The sequence below is a fragment of the Pimephales promelas genome, chromosome 12 (genome assembly GCF_988280905.1).
Source record: "Pimephales promelas chromosome 12, fPimPro1.hap1.1, whole genome shotgun sequence".
NCBI lineage: Eukaryota > Metazoa > Chordata > Actinopteri > Cypriniformes > Leuciscidae > Pimephales > Pimephales promelas.
Window position 1 is genome coordinate 21,584,235 of NC_142780.1, and position 25,498 is coordinate 21,609,732.

Genomic DNA, 25,498 nt, shown 5'->3' on the forward strand with positions numbered 1-25,498 from the left:
GGTGTGGTCCTGGTCAAGACAATCCCCTGAATTTCAAACAGAATGTCAGAATGAGAAAGAAAGGTGATTTAAGCAATTTTTAGCAATTTTTTGTTGGTGCCACACAGGCCGGTCTGAGTATTTCACAATCTGCTCAGTTTCTGGGATTTTCACGCACAAACATTTCTAGGTTTTACAAAGAATGGTGTAAAAAGTTACAACCGAGGTATGCATCAAAGCATTTGTAAAGCCACAATACGCACAATCTTGAGGTGGATGGGCTACAACAGGATGCTATCCTGTCAATATGTCAACATTTCTAAAGAATGCTTCTAGCACCTTGTTGAATCAACGCCACGTAGAATTAAGGCAGTTCTGAAGGCGAAAGGGGGTCAAACACAGTATTAGTATGGTGTTCCTAATAATCCTTTAGGTGAGTGTACGTTTTGCATGTGTTTACAACAAAATCACATTAATGCTCATGTTGGTCTTTTTTAGAATCCTCCATTTAAGAATAGGAATATGGTTTACTCACCCCCAAAAATATAGAGATAGTTGTCTACTATAGCTGCAGCGTGATTTGCCAGTCTGGGTGCCCCTGAAGAGTTTGATTGGCCGAGCTGCTGCCATTCATCTTGCTGTGCACGGTACACCCATACATCACTAGCCAATGAGTGGTCGGAAAGCTCACCACCATAGATGACCATGTTGCCTTGCCATTCTACTGCTATGTGGGAATGTCGAGGAGCCTGATACAGAGGTGTTATTTATGGGATTATTAAAAGGAGGATATATTATTGGAAATACATAAGATAAGAAAATTCTTAAGAGAACAATTTTCTTACTGGACTATATGAATGTGACATCTGTTCCCAATTATTGGTCAAAAAGTTGTAAACAACAAGGTCTCCCAGTGCTCTATTCAGATCAAACCCTGAAATAAAGATAGAATTGAAATAAATCATAGCTGTACTTTACAGCAAGGGTTTTCAAATTGAGAGTAAAAAACACATATTTTTTCACATTCACTGAATTTTGCAATATCATTTTGCTTTTCTAGAATTGTGATCAATTTATTCTACTGGAAGATAGTCTGTATATAGTTTGTATTTAACATGTTAATGACTTTATAAGTGACTTATATTGCTTTAGTAGAATGATATAAAATACAGTTAAATAATAATTTAATATATCAAGCTTAATATGTTTCTCATACTTATAAAGTTGTTATACTTGAAGATACAGAGCTGCCTTTATTTTGCAGGAGGAGGGTCCTTTGCAAGAAACCTTGGCAAAAGTGTGAAACCCACATCCCAGATCATGAGAAGTGATTCATGATCAGTCAGCGATGGGAAAGGCTGAATAACTTTCTCCCTCAGTCTTACCTCCGAACATGTACATGGCTCCAGCGGAAGCCAGGTAAACTCCAGCAGAGGCGGTGCGAGGGGCTGCTTGAATGTCACCTGAGCTCACCTCCCACCACTGTCCTGCCCCACTGTTGTCACGGAGACCCAGCTGACAGTTCTGTCCCACAAAGCCAGGGTTGCAGATACAATGCTCACCCCTCTGTGATCAAGAGAGGGATTCAATAAATCTTTAGTCAAATAATTAAATTCATATTTCAGTGTTTGATGCTTTAATAACATGAGAGCTGAAGGATATCTTCTGCAGACTCATGTTAGGATGGGCTACCTGGTGAACAATACTTAAAATACTTTTCAACTTAATTTATGTATGATTAGAGGTTCCCTTTTGCTTACCTTATCACAGCGACCATGGTCATGTTGAGTGCAGACCTGGGAGCAAAGAGGAGAACTGCAGTCCACTCCTCCCCACCCCTGATGGCACTGACAGCGGGCAGTAGCTACGTCACAGCGTCCATGACCACCGCAGTCCCCAGGGCAAACCGAAAACGTGTAGGTGGCATTGAAGCCCAACAGGTTGTAGTTGGCATCACTGAAGAGGTGGAGCAGCATCTTGTAAAGAACAAAAAAAAAGATGAACGAATTATAATGACTATACAGAAAGAGAAGCAGAAGTCTAGCAGTCATGCACAGGCATAGTTTCTTATGACTCATGGTCTTATAAAACGGATACACGCTGACATAAATAGAAATACCTAAGATGGCACTTTTCAAAGCAGAATAAAAAGCATTAAGCAAAGCAAGCACACACTCAGACTAAAGTTGAACAGAGTATGTAAACTGATACTTTTGGGCTTACCTTCCCAGACTTTGCTTCAATTGGTTGTGGTAGGGTGGTGCCACTTAAACTTGCCAGTAGGGGGCTCTGGTAGGAATCTCCATCGTAAACAAACAGATAGTCATAGGTGCACTCCGTCTCCATAAACGTGAAGTTAAGCACAATGCGATGGTTTCTGCTGGGAGCTGAAGAAGTATTTCAAGAAGAGTTCCAATTACAAATAGAACAAACATACAACTATAACAATTTAGAGAGTGAAGGGTCAGTCACTTAGCTACTGATATTGGTAGTTATACCAATGTAATAAATATTAGGTAACCCAGCCTTAGTAACATGATGAGACTGCAGAAGATTTCCTTCAGCTCTCATTTTATTAAAGCAGCAAATACTGAAATACCCGCTTAATCATGTGACGAAATAATTCAAGTTGCAATAAAACATAAGTAGTGACAGATCTTTTCTTCCATATTGTGACGTACATCCAATTGAAACAGATAATCAAAAAGAAAAACAATGTAGAAAACTTGGTTTTATCTATCGGTTGTTGATTGGATGGAGGCAGATCTGAAATGCAAGCTTGCAGAAAGGGAAAGACTTTAGACTGACTAATTATTAAGAAGTCTGTCATTTGTTACCACAGAGAGGTCTGTAGTGTGAAGAGAACAGAATATAGGGATGACCACATTATGAAAAACAAAAAGAGACACATAAACGCTTGGACAAATTGTTCACAAAAAACATTGAAAGAATTCTCATTTCATTCAATTTGAAAAAAATAAGCAGAAAACAATCATCCCTTTCATTTCCACTATATGCTAATAAAGTTCATTTCATTCATCAGCCCTTTGTTTTTTGTAGTTTTTGACACCAACCCTTAATGAGCCACTCGCAGTTCCCATTCACAGAGTAGTTTCCCGGCCCATCTGTGACATATCCTGGGACACCCCGGAGAACCTGTCTTTGGCCCTTACAGTCTCCTGCCCAAATAACAGGGATCAGAACCATCAAGACAGGCAGCAGGAGAGTCGGAGTGTGGGAAATCATCCTCTCCACCAGCCGCAAAGGGCAAAGTGAGAAAAAGATGGAGAAACTGCAGGAGGGTGGGAAGTTGGACTTGCTCACAGTATGGAGACCTATAGAGAAAAAACATCAAAGTATATATATATATTAATTACACACAAATAATACAACAGTCAAATTAACTCTATAATATGGCATCCCCAAATAGCCTACCTTCTAATAGACCTCTAAATTCCCAACTCAATCAACACTTTGCAGAAATCTCTGATATTTCATACTTTTTTAGCAAGTAAAAGGCCTTTTATTACAATTATAGAAATGTCCACCTTCAAGTTCTAGTGCTACATGTCAATGCTAACTTTATTTATATAGCACCATTAAAAACAATCAATTGTTGACCAAGGTGCCAAATACCATATCCAATACACCAGAATCACCCATATTTGCTGCAAAATAGCACAAACCTGATGAGGACAAAAAGCACTTTCAACAGTAAACCATGTGCCATACACACTGAAAATTACCTAACATAAAATATAAGATAGAGTCCATTTGGAATTTGAGTAACTTAATTTTCCAATTTTTGCTTTAAAACTAGTATGTCTTGTCTAACGTTAGTGCTTTAGCTGACACAGGCATCATTGTAACAGCTATGCTGAGCTAACGGTTTACTTAGCTGTTCTGTCATCACATTTAACTGACTGTCCCCTGTGAAACAAAAATGTATATAGCAATGTACATCTGTCCATTGTCAATTAAGCATTGACTAACTCAATCAAAGAGACTGTTAAAATCGACAACTGAGCCAGCGCTTTAGCTGAGCAAGCTGCTAACCGACTAACGTTAGCCATGTCTGTCCCGCTAGCTCCGGGGGAAGAAGCAACCGTCCTCCGCTCATTTACTCACCAATTCCCGAGTCTTGGTCTCCATGTTTCTACAGCATTGAGATACTCGTAACTTACATCCTGTGTCAGGTAGATAAATAAATAGACGCACTGAGGGACGCGACGCGACGCCCCAGCAGTATCGCTGCTGCTATTGTGTCGGTGGTGTTGGTGTTGCTGCTGAGCCCAGCGGCGGTTTAAAGCGCGAGACCACCGCGGATGATGATTTGTGAGAGCGGCTAGAATCAAAGGCCTTGAGCTCTGCTCATAGGATAGCTTTATTTACCAAACCTCTCCAGATGTTAAGAATGTGCGCGTCCTATTTGGTTTAACTTCTGGCTAAATCCAAGAAATAACTGTTCCAACATCAACTGTGTGCCTACGTTTTTCCTGATGTCCAGGACGCGTCTTGAATCGTGCAGCTGTGTGCTGAAGTGTTTGTTAACTGGGGATGTGAGTGTGTGCGCGCTTCCAGATGGTTGTCAACAACACAAAGCCTATCCGTGAGCATGCTGAACGGGCTCTGCTGGTCTTTTGATAGTATTGCAATGCAATCTTACATATTAGGGGTTTTTAAAACTTTTAGGACAAATATGATTTTCCCCTGGCGAGAACCGATGTGTCAAAACAATGATATAGACATTAAGACAAGAGTTTTTCTAACAGACTAAAATAAACAAATGAATGTATAGTGAGTTATTTTTTTCACGTAGCCTCGTCAGTTTCATGTTACATAAATAAATACATTTCAATTTATTTATTTTTACTCACCTTTTATTAATAATAAATTAATTAATTTGTATGCATTATTATACCTACATTTAATTAGATATTTTTATTAATATGTATTTAATTTTTTATTTATATGTATATAAAGATTAAGATAACTGGGCTTGAAAACTTTAACCGATCGCGCCCCGGAAATTCCTGACAGAAATTCATATAAAACCCAATTAACTGGTGTTAATGATCTGTGGAGAGATGGCAAGCAAAATCGGTTTGAAATTGCAGACAAACTTGTTTGACTGTTTGCACTTTTATTATATTTTCCTGATTTTCTCCCCCCACCCGCACTCGCTCGCGAACGCGGAAGTTGCAGTGACAGAAATAAGACGAAAACAGGTAGCTAGAACGTCTCGTCCTTCAAAAATTGCTTACTACTTTTATTTTCTCTTTAAACAACACATTTTAAACACTACAGGTTTGCCGTTTTAAACAGCACAGAGATTTGTAAGCATCTTTTAGACTCATATAAGAAAATATTGGCGTTTTAGCGAAAGTGAAACTACAGCACGAGTCTAACATGGCAGACAGTGACGAGGACATCACAGACAGACCATCTCTTCTCGAATCAGACTTAACGTGTCCTGTGTGTAAAGACATTTTTAGGGAACCCGTCTTGCTTTCGTGTAGCCACAGTTTCTGTCGGCAATGTCTGGAGAGCAGCTGGAAGAACCAGACGAAAAAGCAATGTCCGTTGTGCCGAAAATGCTGCGACGGAGAGACACCGATCCCTAACCGAGCACTGGACAACACTTGCGTATCCTATAAAAAGGAGAGGAACTGGAGAACAGGAGGTCCTGTCGATGAGATCATCTGTGGTTTGCACCAGCGCCCATTCCAGCTCTTCTGCATTAAAGACGAGGAACCTGTGTGCGTGGACTGCGTGACGCTTCACCCAGGACACGAGCTGGTGCCGATAGATCAGGGAGTGCCTTTCTGCAGGGTGAGCTCGTTACATTTCCCCTCACCATAAGTACTGAACCAAAAGCAACTCACTTCATGTTACAGCTAAAATGAATACTGACTTTTTTTGTGGAAATGCATAAATTCATTACTAACGTGCAATTTTTTATAGGATGAGCTTAACATGAAAATAAAAATACTGGAAAGTAAGCAGGACTCTTTCAAAAGAATGAAAAAAAGATATAGAGACACCGTCTCCTTTATTGAGGTAAACAGTTTCTGAAAATGTATTAAAGGCCAAAAACTTCAAAGTCTTGATCATTGCTCATTTCACTTCTCTGTTTTGCTATAGGGCCAGACTAAAGAGGCAGAAGCGCAAATTAAGCAGGAGTTTGAGAGACTCCGTCAGGTCTTGGCTGATGAGGAGACATCTAGAATTAATGCTTTGCATAGAGAAGGAGAAGAGAAGAAGCTGATGATGAATGAGAGTATTGAAAGCATCACTCGTGATATTTCAGCTCTTGGAGATTTGATTCAAACAGTAAAGAGGGAGATGGGAGCCGAGGAATTGACTTTCCTTCAGGTAATAACTTTTTGTGTACCAAATAAAAAATAAACTTACTCTGTTCACCAATTGTAAACAGGACACACATATGCATCCATACATTTTGATTAGACTTTCTTTAAACATGTTCAGCAGATATACATTCCAGTTATTCCGAGTTTAGATCCAACTTGCCTCAACACATCTGCCTGGAAGTAAGACCTTGATTAGCTGGATCAGGCCTATTTAATTTGAGTAAAAGCTGAACTTTGCGGCATAATAACCTAAATCTAAAAAAACAGGAAAAAATAACTTCAACCTGTAAATATTGTGGAAGAGGAAGGAGGAGATCACCTATGTACTCTATCCATGCAAGGCCTTAAAACATATAGCAAAATCTTTCATTAAACCCATGTAAACAAGATATGAAACTTGAGCATGAGTTCATTGACCCCTTACATTCAGTTTTGAAACACTGTAGCATAACTAATAACTAAAAATTATACATGAATCCTTCTTTCAACTCTTTTAAGTGAACTTTTCACCTTTTCTTTCTCAGAACTTCCAGAAGCTAAAAAGACGGTATGTGTCTCTTGATTTTTTTTCATATATTTCTTAGTTCTGTTATGTTATGTATTACAATTGATGTCATATTTGCTCACACTGATGCCCTTTTGTCCTTTTTTCCATATAACTAGTTTCTAAATGCATGTAATACAGTATATCTTAAAGTGTTAGTTCACCCAAAAATGAAAATCAAGTCATTATTTACTTTGTCCTCTAATGCCATACGTCCTTCTTTGCTTTTCGGATCACAAAATGTCCTGCTCATGCTCATCCATATAATGGCAGTGAATAGCGATTAGCTTCAAACCTGCTCACAGAACGATCCCTGGTGACTTGTGCCATTTATTCTGAGGGCATTTTAAAGATTTGGTGAAAAGCAAACAAACATTTTATTTATTATTTAATTAAATCCTTACCTTTTGCTGTGTATGACTGCACGTTCATGACACTGTGTAGCACACAAGCGCAACACTTTGAGAAATCAATATTAATAAAAATACACTAGTAGCCTAAATAATGACTTAAATTTCTTTTTGGGTGTACTGGATGTTTAAGGTGTGGTCACATTAGTATAATTAGTAAAAGTGTTATGTATTAGCACAGCTCACAAAGAAGTCTTTTTAAAGCCAAGAAGCTTCCTGTTGGTTAATTCGCATGACCAGCTGAACCTGTAGAGAAAATTTCATGGGGAACTTTTTCGCCCTCACTAAATTCGCTCGTATTCATAATAAAATAACTGGATTTTGACAAACAATTGTCAACAAATATCCATATCATATCTTTCTTCTTTTTTTTTTACTTCAAAATGTAATACAAATGTCATAATTGCATCTTTAAGTGAAAACGTCAACTTTTTATAGTCAGACTTTTATCGTCAGACTCGCATAACCAAGTCCCTGCCCTACATTTTTTTTTTTTTTTTCAACAATCTGTTTCAGTCCATTTCAGTGTGACTTTAATTCTGCTGTGTGTAAGAGGGTAAACTTCACTTGATGTCTGTCACAGAACCCAGTGGACTGGTGATGAACCAAAGAAGGTTGAAGGAGCTCTCATTAACATGGCCAAGCATGTAGGCGCTTTGGGTTACAAAATCTGGGAAAATATGCAATCTCATATCACATGTTGTGAGTGCACATTTCATTTTCTATACAATATGTGTAATACTAACTCAGAGAACTTTGTGGGTTACCTTAAAATGTTTGTGTCTGCAGTGCCTGTAATCCTGGATCCCAACACAGTCTCGCCTTGGCTCTCTATATCTCCTGATTTTTCCAGTGTGCAAGAGAGTCAGGAGAGGCAGTCTTTCCCAGACAACCCTGAGAGGTTCGATCCCTGTGTTTTTGTTCTTGGTTCAGAAGGTTTCTCCTCAGGGCGCCACCGTTGGGAGGTCCGAGTGGCTGACCATCCCAAATGGATTTTGGGAGTGTGCAAGGAGTCAGTAGTTCGGAAGAGGAAGTTCACAGTGACAACAAAAGCTGGAGTGTGGACCATCGGTCTGAGTAAAGGGGTATACAATGCTCTGACCACTCCACGCACTGTGCTGAATCTAGAAAGAAGGCCCGAAACCATCAGAGTAAAGGTCAATATGGAGAAAGGAGAAGTGTCGTTCTGGGATACAGGCAACAACAAGCACCTATGCACGTATAATGATAAGTTCACTGAAAAGCTGTTTCCCATCTTTGGCCCAGGGCTCCAGAGCACACCCATCACTATTTTGCCTGCTAAAGTGAGCATAAATAAACAATAAGTAAACACTAACATATAAGCCTGGTAAGGCAGAAGAGTGTAAAACTTGATGTACAATTTGAATTCTATTGAAATTTTGTATCCAGTACAAGTTGAGCTAAGCAAAAGCATTATGGAATTATGTTTTAATGATTACCACAGAAATGCATTGCACCATGATTCTCCCCTTTTCTTTCAAATCTGAATTGCAGTAAGAATCTTACAACATAAACTTTAAAGCACTGTTTCAATAGTATAGCCACAAGACATAAACAATATGTGCTAACATAATTTCAGAGTGGGAAAAATGACTAACATTTTCTGTAATATCCAATTTTACGGTTTCGTCAATCTGAGGAAATGAATACAAAAACCTATTTAACCACTGCAAAAATGATGATTAATCAGCTTTACAGCTCAAATAATACACACATTTTAAAAGTATAATTAATGTTAGCACGTTTAAAAAAGTGTAAGTTTCACATTTATGCTTTTAAATCCTTCAAAAGCTGGACCCGGTCCCTTCCATTATAAGTGCAGCACCATAACCTGATCCTTGATTGTTGGTGCTTCTTCTTTTTTTGTGAGCGAATCTTTTACTAATCTTGGAAAACTCCTTTAAATGGAAATTGAATGGAAAATATGCTTTTATATTATGCAAACATTAAGCTTGCATCATCATTTTTCATGTAATTGAAATAACTAGCAGGACTTTTAGGCTGATTTAGCTCTTGCTACTGGAACGGTGGGTGCATTAAAACTCATTCAGTCATCAATTTGCTTTTCCCATTTTATTGTGCTTCACATGTAGGAGTAGACATTTTTTAGGTTGGTTCCTAAACGCATAAACAACATAGAAACTTACACACATTTGCGCATCAAAACCATACATCTGAAATCAACTGTAACAGATCAAAATGTATAACGCCAAAGAGAAAATATACATAACCAGAATTCAATGTAACATCAACACAATCCCTTTAACTACACAAACCAGTCTCTTACATAAAAACAAGCTGAGAATGAAGCATGATTAGCTAGTGACAACAGGTGATCTCATTAAGACTCAATCAACCAATCAGATCACAGCAGGATTTTCTGCATAATATTTGTGGGATTTACTAAATGTCACCAAAAATAAGAATGGCATCTTTATTGCTGTAGAAATACAGTTGATCATTAAGTAGAGAAATAGTTTTTAATCAACTTTAAATCTTACAATTAACCCTTCTACTGTTGAATGACAATAGTCAACATTTAATCAGCTACGTTGTTATTTGAACTTATAAGAAACGGTGTTGCATTGATGGTCATGTGACTCAAGAACAAGCCTTTTCTCTATTTGTATTTTTTATTATTAAATATAATTTACAATAACTCTTTCCGTTTTTATTTGCCACTCAATTGTGTCAGCTATATGTTTATTTAAATATATGCAGTATAATGTTTGATATCAGCAGGTGGAAGTTAAAGAAATTGGATTAAACGACAATAAATGATCTCACTTATCAGAATGAATGTGTTTCTTGTGTCTCAAACATTATTTCAGTTTTGCATCCTCCTGTCAAGAAAAAGGAACACCCACATTAATAGAAAAAATCTCAGAATACACTAGACCCATTTAAATTAGTCAAAACTGATGTCCAAATTATTGTGACATTAGGAACTAATTAAGAACTAGCTTGACCATAATCAGTTTGGCTTTTTCAGCTTCAAATTAATCCAATCTACATTTTATGTAAGTGGTTTTAAAAAAAGACCAAAAAAAAAATATTAACCTGTAAGACTAGCAAGACTATGCCTTAAATGTCTACATGAGTAGAAGTTTGACAGTTACAGTGTTATCTAAGTCTCATGCTTTCCTCTGCACTGAGACAGATTACAGACAGAGGACTGCTGTCTAGGATTCTATTGCCCAATACACACACATGTATATAATAGTATCACACTGCAATTCTGCTTAAACGGAAATAGTGTTAAATAGAATGGCTTGCCTCCACCATTTCCTTGACCCTACACTGGAGAAGAGGATAGGAGAATGAAAAGATGGATGGAAAGGCTTGTTAGTTTAATATTTACAGTTACACCAAAGTGTCCATCCATAAATGTGGTTGGAATAGTGTGAAGCTCTTCACTTTGGAGTTTGCAACTATAAAAAATAAAGCAGTTGTCGATGTAATGAGGGGATACTCATTATTTAAAACAATTTAGTGTTTGAAATGTTTTCAGTTTTGTTTAAGATATGCTAGGTCTGGTTCCATCTGCACGGTTCATTATCTCAGTACTAACGTCATGGAAATAGTGTTGATCCTCCACCCTCATCATAGACTGCTGGGAGCTGCTACATGAGAAGACCAATGAAGACCTCACATGCACAGGTAGGCTGATCATTCATGTTCTTTTCCTACAGACTCATTTAATTTATATAGGCAATAAGACATTTTAGGACTTAATTTAAGTTAGTTAAAAGAAAAAAATCAGCTATTGTTAATATTTTCACTCTCACAAGACGTTCATAAAATATTGATGTAATATGCCTACAGATACTGTTTTTCATGACCCACAACATTAAACCATGTGGTTGAAAATTTTAAACCCTGTATTTGACATATAAACAGTATAGACAGCTTAGTATATCTCTTTTTTGTGTGTCATTTTGGGTCATTATTTTGTAATATGAATGTTACATGAGGGAAGAGTTGCATGAAGATCTTTGGCTACCCCACCCATTCTTATCAGCTTATCTTAGTCAGAAAAGACCGCGTAACATCATATTATATAAATAATCAATTTATACTGTAGTAATTCATTCTTGTCTCATCTTTCTCCAGTCATTAAGAAACAAATAAATATTTGTCTATGACTGACCCCATCACTTATCAAAGGCATGTTGATGTATTTATGTGTTTGTGTGTTAATGGGTGGGGGAGGGGGGGCATATCTTTCTAAAACACTCATATCAATATCACACAACAGGACAGTGCAGGAGGGCAGGGCCTCTTATGATGCCTCATACAAACGTGTGCTGCGAGAACCATGGGAACATGAATGTGAACTGAGATAACCGTAAAGCCTTGCAACTTTTGCAGCTCATTGCTTGACGAGACAGCTCGTACTCCACCACCAGAGGAATAACCATGAGAGACATGTTGCAGTGTCGAGTGAATTTCCTGGATGACACCCACTTTGTGTGGGAACTGGAGGTATCTGAACAAAGACTCTCTGTACTTTCTTTCACATTGCAAAAAAAAAAAATCACATTCATCTTTCTAACAAGAAGTTTTTTCTTGCGAATATATTGAATTATAGTAATACTTAATTAAGTTTATATTTGTTTTGTTATAAATTAGGTTTTTTGCTAACAAGAAGAAGAAAACTATAGAATTAATATTTAAATAACACAAAATTGTAAGTGAAAATAATTGTCATTACCTGAAAACATTTATTATTATCTAACTCAGTTAAGTAATTTCATCTTGCTTTAAAAAAATTAGATTTTTTTTTTCTGTACATTTATTTTAAAGACATTAAAATGTTATTATTAAAACTCAATTTCTACTTGAACAGAGAAATGCAGTGGGACAAGTTCTCTTCAGCAAAGTTTGTGAACACCTCGACCTGCTGGAGAGGGATTATTACAGTCTGGTTATGTGGGATTCTCCAAGTACCAGGGTATTTATTTCATTTTATATCACACTAGCTTATGGAGATTCTGTTGTATTCAATCATTTGACAAATAAAAACTCATGAGTTTTAAGCATTATTCTGTGTTTATTGATTCAGGTATGGCTGGACTGTGCTAAAGAGATCCGAAAACAGATAAAAAGTATGAGATTTTATACATTATACATTATTAGTGGATGGTGCAGATTCACACATGTTTGTGTTTTCAGCTCTACATTTGTTCCCTGTTTGTTTGGTTTCAGGTCCAGAAACTGAATTCTTTTTCAGCATCAAGTTTTACCCACCCAATCCCTCAATTCTGGCAGAGGACATCACTAGGTACAACAAGAGACAAATGCACACATACAAAACTTTCACATTGAACTGCCTATATGTGTTGATATACAGTACATGTTTTTCTGTGTTGACTGAACACTTACTACTCCATGTAATTTTTTTAGATATCTCCTGTGTCTTCAGCTGAAGAAAGATATTTTGATTGGCCGACTGCCCTGTCCATCAGACATCTTGCCTCTGTTGGGTTCATACACAGTTCAGTCAACACTAGGAGATTACGACCCAAATCTCCACAAGAACAACTATGTCAGTAAAATCGTTCTTGCACCCAATCAGAGTGAAGAGCTAGAGGAGAGAGTGATGGAGCTGCATTCCACATACAGGTATCCTGTACCAACAATCATACACACACACACACAAAATTATTTATATATAAAATATTTATATATAATATAAATTATATATAAATCTATATACCGCATATACATGAAAATATTTCTTAAATATATATAAATGCATGTATGTGGATTTATATATATAAAATAATTATACACAGTGCACCCACAAAAAAAATATTTATATATAAAATATTTATATAAATAATATAAATTATATATAAATCTATATACCGCAAATACATGAAAATATTTCTTAAACATATAAAAGCATGTGTGTGGATTTATATATATATGTGTGTAAATAATTATACACAGCGCACCCACATATTATGTAAACACAAAATTTTATTTTGGATGCGATTAAAAGCGATTAATCGTTTGACAGCCCTAATATACTAGTGTACTAACATACACAAAAACACATTTGTATCATTTCTTTGTGTACTACACAGATTCATGAGTCCTGCCCAAGCAGATATGCTTTTCCTTGAGAACGCCATGGGGCTTCCCATGTATGGAGTGGACCTGCATCCTGCCAAAGTAATTTTAATTTGTCAACTCAACTCAGTTTGAAAGTGTTTGGAATGTATTAAAGCAGCAGTTTTTTTTTTCAAACATGTAAAATGTTTGTCTTCTGCGGAACATAAAAGAAGACATTTTGAAAAATGTCCAGTGTTGTTTTGGACCCTATTGACTTTCATTGTATGAACAAAAACATTCTTCTTCAAAGTCTTCTTTTGTGTTTCACAGATAGAGCAGAATTTTCATTTTTGGATGAACTAGCCCATAACAGGGCATGAACAGTGCACATCTTTAGTGTATATCTGATTTGTTGATAGGATGTCAGCGGTGCAGATGTGATGCTCGGCGTGTGCTCTGAGGGACTGATGGTTTATGAGGATGAGATAAAAACAAATGTTTTCCCTTGGCCCAGAGTTCTTAAAATTTCCTACAAACGCAGCACCTTCCTTCTCAAGATGCGTCCTTCTGAGGTATTCAGACATGCACACTAGCTTTATTCTTTGCTTATGCATTGCTCTTGCTCTTTTGGTGTAGTGACACACACTAATGTGGTTAACTTTTTCCATTTGACCTGATTTAGCAGGATGAGTCTGAGGGTGACGTCTGCTTTAGATTGGCCACCTACCGAGCCTGCAAACAACTGTGGAAATGCTCTGTAGAACATCATAGCTTCTTCAGGTAAGCCAACCCATGTATGTTTATTACCTAACCATGGCTTACAAGTATTGTATCAGTATTGTAAATAACAAGGTTCATCCATTTTTTTTGTGTGTCCATGTGAGCACAAGAAACACAAGGGGGCGCTCCAGTCAAATGTATTATTTGAAAAGATTATTGAGGTAAAACATGCCTTGTCGATCCTCTTTCGGATATTTCAAGAAATAAGAACATACCTCTGAATGTGTTTTCCAGGAACAGACTTCAAGACACAAAAGCAAAACGGCTCTTGACCTTGGGTTCCAGGTTCCGCCACCATGGACTCACTCAGTCTCAGTGCCTGGAGGCCAGTGGCAACATCACGCGAGCTCCTCCTCGATTCCCACGTTATATCTTCAAGAGAAAAGGCAATCTTTTATTTATTTATTTATTTATTTATTTCGTTTTAGTTGTAGTTTGTTTGATTTGATATGTAGTTAATTTAGTAGATTTGTTTTGTATGCTTATTTATTTATTTATTTATTTATTTATTTATTTATTTATTTATTTATTTATTTATTTATTTATTTATTTTATGGATAGGCTACTAATAATTGACTTTAAATGTTTGTTTGTTTTCAGCAAATGAAGAAATTCTTGATATTCTAACACAACCAGTTCGAGCTGAGTTTGATGATTGGTTCCTGGTCTACGGTCCAGACAAATGGCAAATTTCTACATCAGGTAAAGTCCTATGGCAAATAGAAATAATGTTAAGTGACTGAAATAACTGACTGCGCATTATCTGCATTTATGATCAAAGAATATTAAATAAATAGGCAGACTTGCTTTTGCCAGTTGACCACAAAATATATATAGTTGTGTTTGTCAAACACATATTACTTTTGGTTCGTTTTTGAATCTTTGTTTGTTATACCATTAAAATATTTTCTGATGAACTGTAAACATCCTGTGCAGATGATGGGATGCTGGAAACCCAAAAGCTGCAGGAGTGGAAACATCATGCAGATGATTGGTGTGTCCTCCTTGACAGCAGCAAAGGTAAGTCTTTTCTAGTTTCTAGTGTAAGTCTTTTCTAGTTCTCTCAAATAGACCAGTGTGTACATCTTCTATAGAAAAGACTGCAGTGCCTAACTGAACATTACCTCCTGCCTAACTGAGCATGCACAGACTCTAGAATATATAGAATTTGGGAAAAATAAATATATAATATAAATTTATAAAATAAATAATTATTAAATATTAAATGATGAATTATTATAACTCCTAAAAAAGGGGGTTAATTCAGCCAAACATACTCACCCTGATGTTGTTCCAAATGTGTTTATCTTTGGAACACAAATGAAGATCATAAAGTGAAGATCTTTACCATAAAGTGGTAGATTATGTTTGTTTGTTTGTTTGTTGTTGTTTTGGTGCAAACAAAGCACTCACTTCATAAAATTGAGGTTAAACCACTAAAGTCACACTAATTATTTTAATGATCTCTTTGAAAACCTTTCTGAGGCATGAAAGTGGTAGTTGCATTGATGTCAATGGAGGGACAGAAAGCCTTAAGATTTCATTAAAAAGATCTTCATTTGTGTTCCAAAGATGAACTAATGTCTTACAGGTTTTGAACGACATGAGGGTGTGTAATTTATGACTGAAATTAAATTTTTGAGTGAATTAATTTTTGAGTGAATATATATATATATATATATATATATATATATATTAATTCACTTTCACAAAAATTAATTCAAATTAATTCACCAAAACCACAATTAACAATTATCAATATTAAATATATATATATATATATATATATATATATATATATATATATATATATATATATATATATATATATATATATTATTTTTATTTTTTTTAAATATTGATAATTGTTAATTGTGGTTTTGGTTTAGGCTTTATCCTAATTTTGGAGCTTGCACCTAACATATGCTTTCTTACTTCCATCCACATGCCAAAAAGTCAAGCTCTGGTAATCAACCAAATTTGTTGACATAAGGATAAAAGTGCAGCCTAGGCTGACATTTTCCATAACATTCAAGTAGAAACACACAAGTCCCTCTGGACTGCTCTGCGTAAATAAATATTTTAGTTTGCATTAAATCTTGACATTCCCTGAAGGAAAGTGCTGTGATTGATTGTAATTTTGGTTCATTTTGTTCCAGTTTCACTATCAGGCGTCCAGCAGCCTCTTCAGACGGAAGAACTGAGAGAGGACGTGGAAGTTGTGGAGGGGTCAGACGAGAGGCTCACAGATGAGCTTGTGATAAAGCAATCATATAAAGTTCAGGTGGTCCAGGAGGGCTCTGATGTTATCGAGAAAGAACACCAGGAAGTAATGAAACCTCTAAAGGAGACACTAAGAGAGGAAGTACTAGAAGTCAATGGAAAAAGAATACAGAGGGTATTAATCACTGAACAATGGAAACAGGAGGTTTCCTCTTCCAACTCTTTCGTGGAATCACAAATATATGTAGAGAAAAATATAGAGAGGATGGAGATGGTAGAAAGACATGTTATGGTCACCGAAGAGAGGAAATTTGGTTCTGGGGACATTTTTGAGAGACTGGAAATCATGGAGCAGAGACTGGAGGAGGTGGAGGCTATCGAACGAAAGCTAGTTGAGGTGGAAGAACTGAGGGTTGGATTACAGGAAATGGAAAGTTTGGAACAAAGGTTGCAGCAAGTTGAAAAGGAGGAACTTCAACACATGGAGACAGATGATTGGTACATTTTACTAGATAGCAGGCCATTGATGCTTACGCCTACTCCCATAGGTATGTCATGTGATTTTGTCATGTCATATGTTATGAAATTTTCTTCATTGCTTTTTCATTTAATATATTTCTAAGTTAAATTGAAAAGCTAATTGAAGTGCCTAAGGTGGAAACATTTTTTTTTTTCAGGACGAGTTCAGGAGGAGTTGACAGAGATAGTATCTATCCCCAAACTAATGAAGAAAGATGATGATTGGTACATTCTATTGGATGTGGTCCCACAAACCATGGAGATATCGCATCATCTTTCAGGTATCTATAAAATACTTTTCTGTTTTAATTACTGCTCTCTGAAATATTCTATTCATATTGTTCCTTTGCACCATCTAGTAGTCATGTCATATTTACCATCGTCCAACTAAAACAACTATTTTTATGTCTCTCGTCGTATCATACTGCACACTTGTGCATAAAAACAAAATAAAAACAAATCGGGTGGCATCCTGCATATTATGTATCGATTGTTGTAACAACTGCTGAATTTGGAACCGCATACTCATATACTATTAAAAAGTCAGCATGACATGGAAGTTGCAATTTGAATGGCTTCTCAAACAAGAAAAAATGTAGGGCGGGACTTGATTTTGTTCATCAGGAAGTGATTGGATCGTTGGATGGTTGTGGATTGCTATTTGTCAATCTCATGTGAGTGACAGGTTGTCCCGACCTCTTGCCAGTAAACACAAGTGGGAGAGGAAGGTAATTTGATTGAAAATCAAGTGGGCGCATGAAAAAATAAAAAAAAGGATACACAAATACTGTAAATAATGCAGTGGCGTAGGTTTGATTTTGAAATTGGTGGGGACTGGGACATCAATATATAAATATATTTTAAGTTTTGATTGAAAATATTGCTAGGGATATATCAGTGTCACTGGATATTGGTAGGGACACGTCCCTAGCCTCCCTACTAAATTCTACGCCCCTGAAATAATGTATAATAAATACTGCAATATTCCCTAAAAACAAGAATTGTCAATTATGATTTCAGGCTGACTTTAAGCCCTGTTCACACCAAGAACAATAACTATAGCAATAAGGTTTTAATAATTGTTCTAATTATATGAGAATAGTGAAGTCCACTATTGTCAAGAGAAAGTGGAATCGTTTTCAGAACAACTTTTTACAGCTGATGAACGAAAAAATCTTTGACAACCAATCAGAATTAAGGACAAAGAGCTTGTAGTGGAAGAAAATAATGGATTTAGTAAAATATTAATAAAAAACGAAACTAAAAATAAACAATTATAAAATAAATAATTTCAGTTGAAATTAATATTTCATGTCGACATATTTATTTGGTAAGTGACTGTTTCTACATTATCGCTTTTATATTATATATACCTGTTTACCTTTGAGTAGCAGCAGCTAAATGTTCATCCTGAACTCCTTTTATTATGACTCTGGAAACCTGCATAAATATGATTTGAAATGCTTCTTAACAAATGTCAACAAATCACCTAAATGGATTTCTGCTACCAGATGTGAGCAGCCCCGTTCCTGAAGAATATCAGGATGAAGAAGAGAAGAGAGTGGTAGAAAGGAAAATACAGCAAGAGCTGGTGCCACCAGAGAAGCCACAAACACAGACTACAGAGGAGGTAATTCTGAGCAGAGTGGAAACAGAGGAGGTACAGAAAGAACAAAAGGAGCCAGTGACAAGGGATTATGGGAGACCACAGCCAGTTGTTCTTGAGCAGAGAGCAGCAGAGCGTCAAACAGATGAAGACGACGACTGGTGTGCCATTTTGGGTGATTCTCCTAAAAGATCAGGTTCATGCTCTCGCACAATCACTGTCATGCACTCAGAAAACAAACAAGAAATCAATGTGTGATAGAGTGTGTTTGTTTCAGTGCCCTCTGTTGAGCTGCATGAAGAGACCAGAGAGGACATGATCTGGAGCGGAGTGAAAACAGAGCAGATAAAACAGCAGGTGCAGGTGGCAGAGGATTATGGGAGACCACAGACACTTATTCTGGATAAGAGACCAGCACAGCCTCAAAGAGATGTGGAGGACGACTGGTTCATCATTTTTGATGTTTCTCCTAAAGAATCAGGTATACCATGTTGCTTAGTGTGAATTTCCTTTGTCATCATCCTAGAACATCATATAACAATATTCCTATCAACAACGACAAGTGTATGTTTATGGTTAGGATAGGTGTTGATTCAGGAGCACATCTATGCCACATCAGGTTTGGGACAAATTCATTATTTATGATTTGACACATTTCATTAGTTGAAACTTGAATTCAACTGGCCATACATCACAGGAAGTTGAATTTTAATTGATAGAAGGCTCTTACTGAACTGAAACTCATAACATCAACATTTATTTGACTTATTCCTCCAACCTTCTTTTTAAAACAAATTATTAATAAGTGCTCAATTAATACTTTCTAATTATGTCTCATTATTCCCTGATTTGAATACTTATTTTTCAAAAAGTGAAGTATATTTTTTAAAACAATTAACAGATTGTATTTTTGACATACAGCATTACTACAGTGAATGAATGCCCACCATATTGTTCCAGACAACCACACGAGCACACATCTAAATATTCATCATTCCTTGTTTGTTTCAGTGCCGTCGCCTCCACAGCTGCGAGGCACAACTTTTGGGCTTTATAAGGAGACCAGAGAGGAGAAGATTCAGAGCAGAGTGAGGACTGAGGAGAAAGTGATTCAGGTGATGACCGTGAACACTAAAGAACAAATAACAGTATCAGAGAAGAAAGTGATTGAGGTGATGACCGTGAGCACTAAAGAACAAATAACAGTACCAGAGAAGAAGAGGACGAGTGTCATACAGTCCCCACAGTTTCCAGTGGTGCCCAGGGAAGTTGATGACGACTGGTTTCAGCTTTTTGACAAAGTGCCTTATGAGGACAAGAGTTTTCCATCAGGTGAAGTACTTCTTTCTGCAAGCATAATCACAATCAAATTCACAACTCTGATATTTGTTTGATAAAGATTCAGTTTTAAGACAATTCACCCAAAACTTCTGTCATCAGTTATTCACCCTCCTGTCACTGCCATTTTTTTCTTCCATGTAACAAATAAGACGTTATTAAGTAGAATATCCAATCTGCACATTTCTGAAAAACAAACATGAGAAGTAACTGTGGCATTTATTATTAAAAAAAAAAGTTGATAATGTTAACTAAAACTAAGATTATTAAAATCATTACAAATGTATTAGTAATGTTGCAATGGCAATTAAATGAAATTGCTTCAAGTTGAAGTATTAAAATAAAAAATTGAAATAAAAATAAATGAAAGCTATATAGAAATATATATAAAACATTTTTTTTTACAAAAGCACATAACACAATGACTATAACTTTAAAATTAAAACAGTAAATCTAAAAACACAAGCTAATTCAAATATTATTAAATATAGTTTGACACTGTAGGATGAATCAAAGGACAAAGCAGGATCCACATGCAGCAGTTTTAATTAAACAGACATAGACTACAGAACAACTCAGGAACAGCACAAACAACATTACAAAGTCAAGAACAGCACAAACACTGATACAAGACACAGGGTTTAAATACAGAGATTAACAAGCTAAACAAGATAACAAGGGGGAGTGGCTAATCAAAAACACCTGGGGAGCCTAACAAACAAGGGCCGTTTCTCAATATGCCTTCTGGTCTGTACTCGTGTTCTTGTGGACTTGTAAAACGTCATCAGTCGCGGCCCAAGTACTGTCCCAATACACAAGTTTGCATTTAGGCAAGAACGGTTAAAAATCCCGGATGTGTTCTTGAAACTCCCATTTTACCGAAGATGCATCGGTTGGTAACTTGTGTGAACTTGATGGCAGAAATATCCCATAATTCATTTCGGCATTCGTGGAAGGCCTAATTCTCGTTATGTTTGGGCACTGCAGCCGGCGTCTGTGCGGGGATACTATTGCGCAATACCAGCAAGAACACATTGTCTCAAACTGAGACTCACTCTTCCAAGAACAACTAGCAAGAGCTTTCTTCCCAAGAACACAAGTCCGTTCTTTGCATTCTTGGTTTTGAGAAACGGCCAAGAACAACTACAGGCCAGGGTACTACAAAACATGGGACAGGACAGGAAATGACAAAAGTCCACACAAGACAAGGAAAACACAAGACAGGAAGCATAACAGATATAATAATACTTAAATAACAATGATTCAAAAATAAAAAGTACAATTAAATTATACTAGAAAATAATAAATAAATATTATTTAAATTATTAATCAGTATTTTTAATGACAGTAACCAATTTTTGATCATTGTAAGCGGAAATCTAACAAACTTTCTTATACCGTGATTGGAGTAAGTAGATAAATAATAATCTTATACTATGATAGAGGTGAGTAGATAATGAAAAAAATGCATTTTAAGTGTTTTACAGTATATTGTGAGAAAGCTAATGGGTTTTTGCAATTACTGACACACTTCAATATGATTTTCATTGACAACAGGTCATTTTTCATTTTTAGTGTCTGTCACTCCAGAAACTCGTGTTGTGTCTGTGGCTCCTTTGGAGGCTGAAGAAAAGAGAGCTGTTGGGAGGAGAAAAGAAGAGGTGCAGATGAAACAACAGGAGCAGGTGACAGTGAATTATAGAAGGCCAGAGCTACTCGCAGAGTCTGAAAGAGACATAGACGACGACTGGTTCATCATTTTTGATGTTTCTCCTATAGAATCAGGTACACACTCACACACACATACAGTATAATCACAAATGCACACACATCGAAACATTCATCATTCATTGTTTGTTTCAGTGCCGTCGTCTCCACAGCTGCGAGGCACAACTGTTGGGCTTTATGAGCGGACCAGAGAGGAGAAGATTCAGAGCAGAGTGAGGACTAAGGAGAAAGTGATTCAGGTGATGACCGTGACCACAAAAGAACAAATAACAGTACCAGAGAAGAAAGTGATTGAGGTGATGACCGTGACCACTAAAGAACAAATAACAGTACCAGAGAAGAAGAGGACGAGTGTCATACAGTCCCCACAGTTTCCAGTGGTGACCAGGGAAGTTGATGACGACTGGTTTCAGCTTTTTGACAAAGTGCCTTATGAGGACAAGAGTTTTCCATCAGGTACAGCACCACACATCCTTTAAACACTATCATAGATGTATAACAATAATAGTACAAAAATAAATAAAAAGATTAACTCAATAATAGGTAATGGAAAACCACACACCGATACATTTTAACCTAAGTTTTATGTTTGTTTTTATGAATCTGTGGTACAAATAATTTAACAAGCTTCTCATGAAGCAAAACAGCTACAAAAGTGCACACAAACCCCATTGTTTACTGTGTTTTTTTAGATGTCAGAAGCACAGATTTTGAGGTCTTGGAAATCACCAAAGACCAGAGAGTTCAGAGGGTGGTGGGGGAGCAGATGAGAGAGAAAAGACTGATCACTGAAGAAAAGAGAGTGGTCATTGATGAGCACAGAAAGAGCGCAGACGTTGTTCCGCAGAGGATTCCCACCAGGCTTCAGGAAGCTGATGATGATTGGTTTGAACTGCTTGACACAACACTTTCTGAGAAGAGGAGCGTCCCTTCAGGTGGGTGCCCTTCCTCTGTTCTATCCTGGTATTGCTTCAGGTGAGAGGCATATTGTAATCAGAATATGTTTGATCAGTTGTTTCAGTGGCCACTGTAGAGCGTAGGATTAAAGAACAGGAGGACAGAGAGAGACAGCAGGAGATGAGAGTGAGAGAGGAGGAGAAGAGGAGACTAAGAGAACAAGAGAAACGAAAACAGGAACTGGAAGCCAGAAGAGCTCAACCATCTATTACTCTGGCAAGGGAAGTACAGCCTCAGATTGAATCAGAAGATGACTGGTTCATTCTGTTTGATGTTTCACCACAAGAAACAGGTACATACACACTTATATATACCTAGACGCACACTATTTACTGTTTTTGAAAGTCTATTGTGCTTATCAAAGTTGCAATTATTCAAAGAGACAGTAAAACAGTAATATTTTGAAATATTATTATAATTTAAAAATACAGGTTTTATTTAAATATATTTTAAAATGTTCTGTGTTGGCAAAGCTGAATTTTCAGCATTAATACTGAGTAGAAAGTTCAACAGAACATATTCTATTTCAAATTGAAATCTTATATGCAACAATATAAAAATCACTTTTGATCAATTTAATGTGTCCTTGCTTATATCTCACTGAATACCAAATTTTTGTATGTATAATCTTTTTTTTTAAAATATGTCCCATTTACATACAAAATAACATACTGTATTTGGGACAAATTTTTACTATTACACAGTTGGTAGTCTATGTCAAAAAAAATCTTATTCTCTACTCTAAGTTGTTGCAGATGACCTTAAAGTGGACAGGAGTGCTGAGGAAAAGAAGAGGAGAAGGGAAGAAGAGAGGAAGAAACAGATAAGAATTGAGGAAAGACTAAAAAGGCCATCTGTACCAGAGAAAAGACCAGTACAGCTGCAGACAGCATTGGAGGACGATTGGTTTACCCTTATAGGTGCTTCCCCTAAAGATTATGGTATGTATCACAAACAGAATCATAAACACTTGATTATAAGAAATTAATATTTTCTAATGTCTGTCAAACCTGTTACCATGTATTCTTGAACATCTCTCTTTCTCTAGTTGCCACTCTTCCACACACACCTGTTATTTCCCCAGTGGCTCCACCCAAACCCCGCCCACAGATCCCAGCTGACCAACCACTGACTTCCACTCCGTCCGCACAAGCTGTGTCCATTACAAAAACCCGTCAGGAGAAGACAAAAGACATCCTGAACATCACACTGGAGTCTGAGGTTACAAACACACTCATACTGTAAACTTCACATACACATAAACGAACATGTGAAAGTTTCAATCCTCTAAACATCATTTCTCTCTCTCTTAACACTAACAGGCTGAGACTCAGTCCATGAGGGTGAGACACTCATCTATTTCTATCATCTTTGTCATGTTAATACTTATCCAGAACATATTAATCCATAATTGTGTTTTTTTCTTAGTCACAGATATGGAAAAAGAAAATTGAGGGAGAGAGCATTTATGTTCGTCACAGCATTCTGATGCTGGAGGTTTGTGAAGTGTTTAAAATTGATATTGGCTCGTCTACTTTAATGGTAATCCTATGCTAAATTAATCATAATATATGGTCTCTTTAGGACTTGGATGTGTCTCAGGAGCTGATTTTAAAGCACCAGGCCAGCATTACTGAACTTAAGCGTGTCTTTATGGAGGTCAAGGAAGATTTCGGACCCACTGAATGGGACAGACGTCTCTCGTCATACTCACCTTCTGGCAAAGCTCAGCTCCCCCATTTCAACGGCGAGATACTTGTCAGAATGGGCTTAGTGAGTTGCATACATACATGTATACACACACAACAGCATATAGTTATAATGTGCTCAACAAGGAATTATTAAAAATAGCTGTGGCTCTCAACCAGAGTAAGTATAATTTATTTAAATTTAAGTCTTAATTAAAATTCTAAAAATCCTATATTTGTACAACATTATGTGATGTTTTTTACGATCATTATTACAACAGAAGTACCATTGGTACATATCAGCTTAGATAGGAGGGCCTGTATATTGTCTTGAACAAAGGGGGCTTGGAATCAAAAAGTTTGCAAACCACTGATCTACAGTATCTAGATGTGAGACAAACACAGGGATTTAGGGATGGATCCAACCTCAAACAGCTTTATTGTTCCACCTTTCATATTAAAACACACTCCTGTCTTTAAAGTCTTTTAAATGCTTTTTTAGAAAAGACTGTGAACCAATTGTGACTGTAAAATCTTCTTTTGCAGATTGAAGAGGATGAAAAAACAGTCTTGTTTCACCAACAAGAAACAATATATGTTTGAATTCAAACTGCCTGAACAGTTCATTTCTACGCACTTGCATATAATCTCGGCAAAAACATTCAAGGATGTGAATATGTGGAAAAAACAAATGCTTTGCATGTTTTATAGAATATAATCCTCTTTTGCAGATTTCATGAATTTGATCAATGTAATTTAACATTGTTGATAGTTGTTTACTTGAACACTGGCAATCCACAATACTACTATATAATTTGACATAATTTTATTTTTATAGACCTTCAAACTGAAAATCAATACAAATCTCAAGCTTCAATTTAGTTTATTTTAACTTAACTGCTTACACCTATTCAATTATAATCAAAAGGAATAAAAGCTGTCATATGCACTGCCAAATTTGAGATGTGTTTATTCTATGTTCAGTATGTGGCACACTGTCGATTTCTAAACATGTTCAGCAATTTTTTATATATTTTTAGGCACAAATCTAAGAAAATGATAGACAAATTGACGCATATGAAAAATAAACATAATTCGAGTCTGAAAATAATTCAATGAAGTTCATTTATCTTGTTTTAAGGATGTTTAGATATTTTACTGTAAAACAAGACTAAATTACTAATAAAGAAAAGAAATTCTAGCACATTTTAGGCTACACTGAGCTCTAATGAAATTTGTGATTTATTTGGTGGCTAAATATCCTTGCAAAAAAT

At 36.4% G+C, this 25,498-nt stretch overlaps 3 protein-coding genes and 1 long non-coding RNA gene across 12 annotated transcripts in view; 2 read left to right on the plus strand and 2 right to left on the minus strand.

Annotated features, from left to right (window-relative positions):
- megf8 (multiple EGF-like-domains 8) overlaps positions 1-4,642 on the minus strand; it is a 30,746-nt gene extending 26,104 nt beyond the window's left edge. The window contains exons 1-7 of the mRNA XM_039679507.2: positions 4,108-4,642; positions 3,054-3,314; positions 2,203-2,366; positions 1,740-1,955; positions 1,365-1,545; positions 825-913; positions 515-728 (exon numbers count right to left, since the gene is read on the minus strand). Coding sequence (XP_039535441.2) covers positions 515-728; positions 825-913; positions 1,365-1,545; positions 1,740-1,955; positions 2,203-2,366; positions 3,054-3,225 — 1,036 coding nt within the window. The 5' untranslated portion in view covers positions 3,226-3,314; positions 4,108-4,642. The remainder of the gene's footprint in view (positions 1-514; positions 729-824; positions 914-1,364; positions 1,546-1,739; positions 1,956-2,202; positions 2,367-3,053; positions 3,315-4,107) is intronic.
- Positions 4,643-5,146: 504 nt separating this feature from the next.
- On the plus strand, positions 5,147-10,125 carry trim35-28 (tripartite motif containing 35-28). Of its 2 annotated transcripts, XM_039680046.2 has the most exons (6): positions 5,148-5,811; positions 5,944-6,039; positions 6,124-6,354; positions 6,875-6,897; positions 7,888-8,006; positions 8,094-10,125. In XM_039680046.2, the coding sequence occupies exons 1-6, from the start codon at positions 5,389-5,391 to the stop codon at positions 8,627-8,629; spliced, it is 1,428 nt and encodes a 475-aa protein (XP_039535980.2). In that variant the 5' UTR covers positions 5,148-5,388; the 3' UTR covers positions 8,630-10,125. The 2 variants fall into 2 exon arrangements, with proteins under 2 accessions (XP_088973823.1, XP_039535980.2); XM_089117697.1 differs by lacking the exon at positions 5,944-6,039 and having other exon boundaries at positions 5,147-5,811.
- Positions 9,779-14,526, minus strand: LOC120484702 (uncharacterized). The gene is made up of 2 exons (XR_016145736.1): positions 14,439-14,526; positions 9,779-12,955 (listed from the first exon to the last, which is right to left on the minus strand). It is a non-coding gene; the product is annotated as an uncharacterized LOC120484702 (long non-coding RNA).
- Positions 11,726-25,436, plus strand: epb41b (erythrocyte membrane protein band 4.1b). 8 transcript variants are annotated; one of them, XM_089117690.1, is made up of 26 exons: positions 11,726-11,810; positions 12,175-12,279; positions 12,391-12,433; positions 12,534-12,609; positions 12,732-12,950; positions 13,418-13,505; positions 13,805-13,957; positions 14,068-14,165; positions 14,400-14,551; positions 14,766-14,867; positions 15,102-15,185; positions 16,325-16,936; positions 17,066-17,188; positions 18,419-18,709; positions 18,791-18,994; positions 19,525-19,845; positions 21,409-21,636; positions 21,715-22,035; positions 22,272-22,514; positions 22,592-22,828; positions 23,283-23,477; positions 23,585-23,757; positions 23,859-23,879; positions 23,965-24,033; positions 24,121-24,309; positions 24,771-25,436. In XM_089117690.1, the coding sequence occupies exons 1-26, from the start codon at positions 11,745-11,747 to the stop codon at positions 24,825-24,827; spliced, it is 4,470 nt and encodes a 1,489-aa protein (XP_088973816.1). In that variant the 5' UTR covers positions 11,726-11,744; the 3' UTR covers positions 24,828-25,436. The 8 variants fall into 8 exon arrangements, with proteins under 8 accessions (XP_088973816.1, XP_088973818.1, XP_088973819.1 ...); XM_089117692.1 differs by having other exon boundaries at positions 23,971-24,033; XM_089117693.1 differs by having other exon boundaries at positions 23,292-23,477.
- Positions 25,437-25,498: the final 62 nt, after the last annotated feature.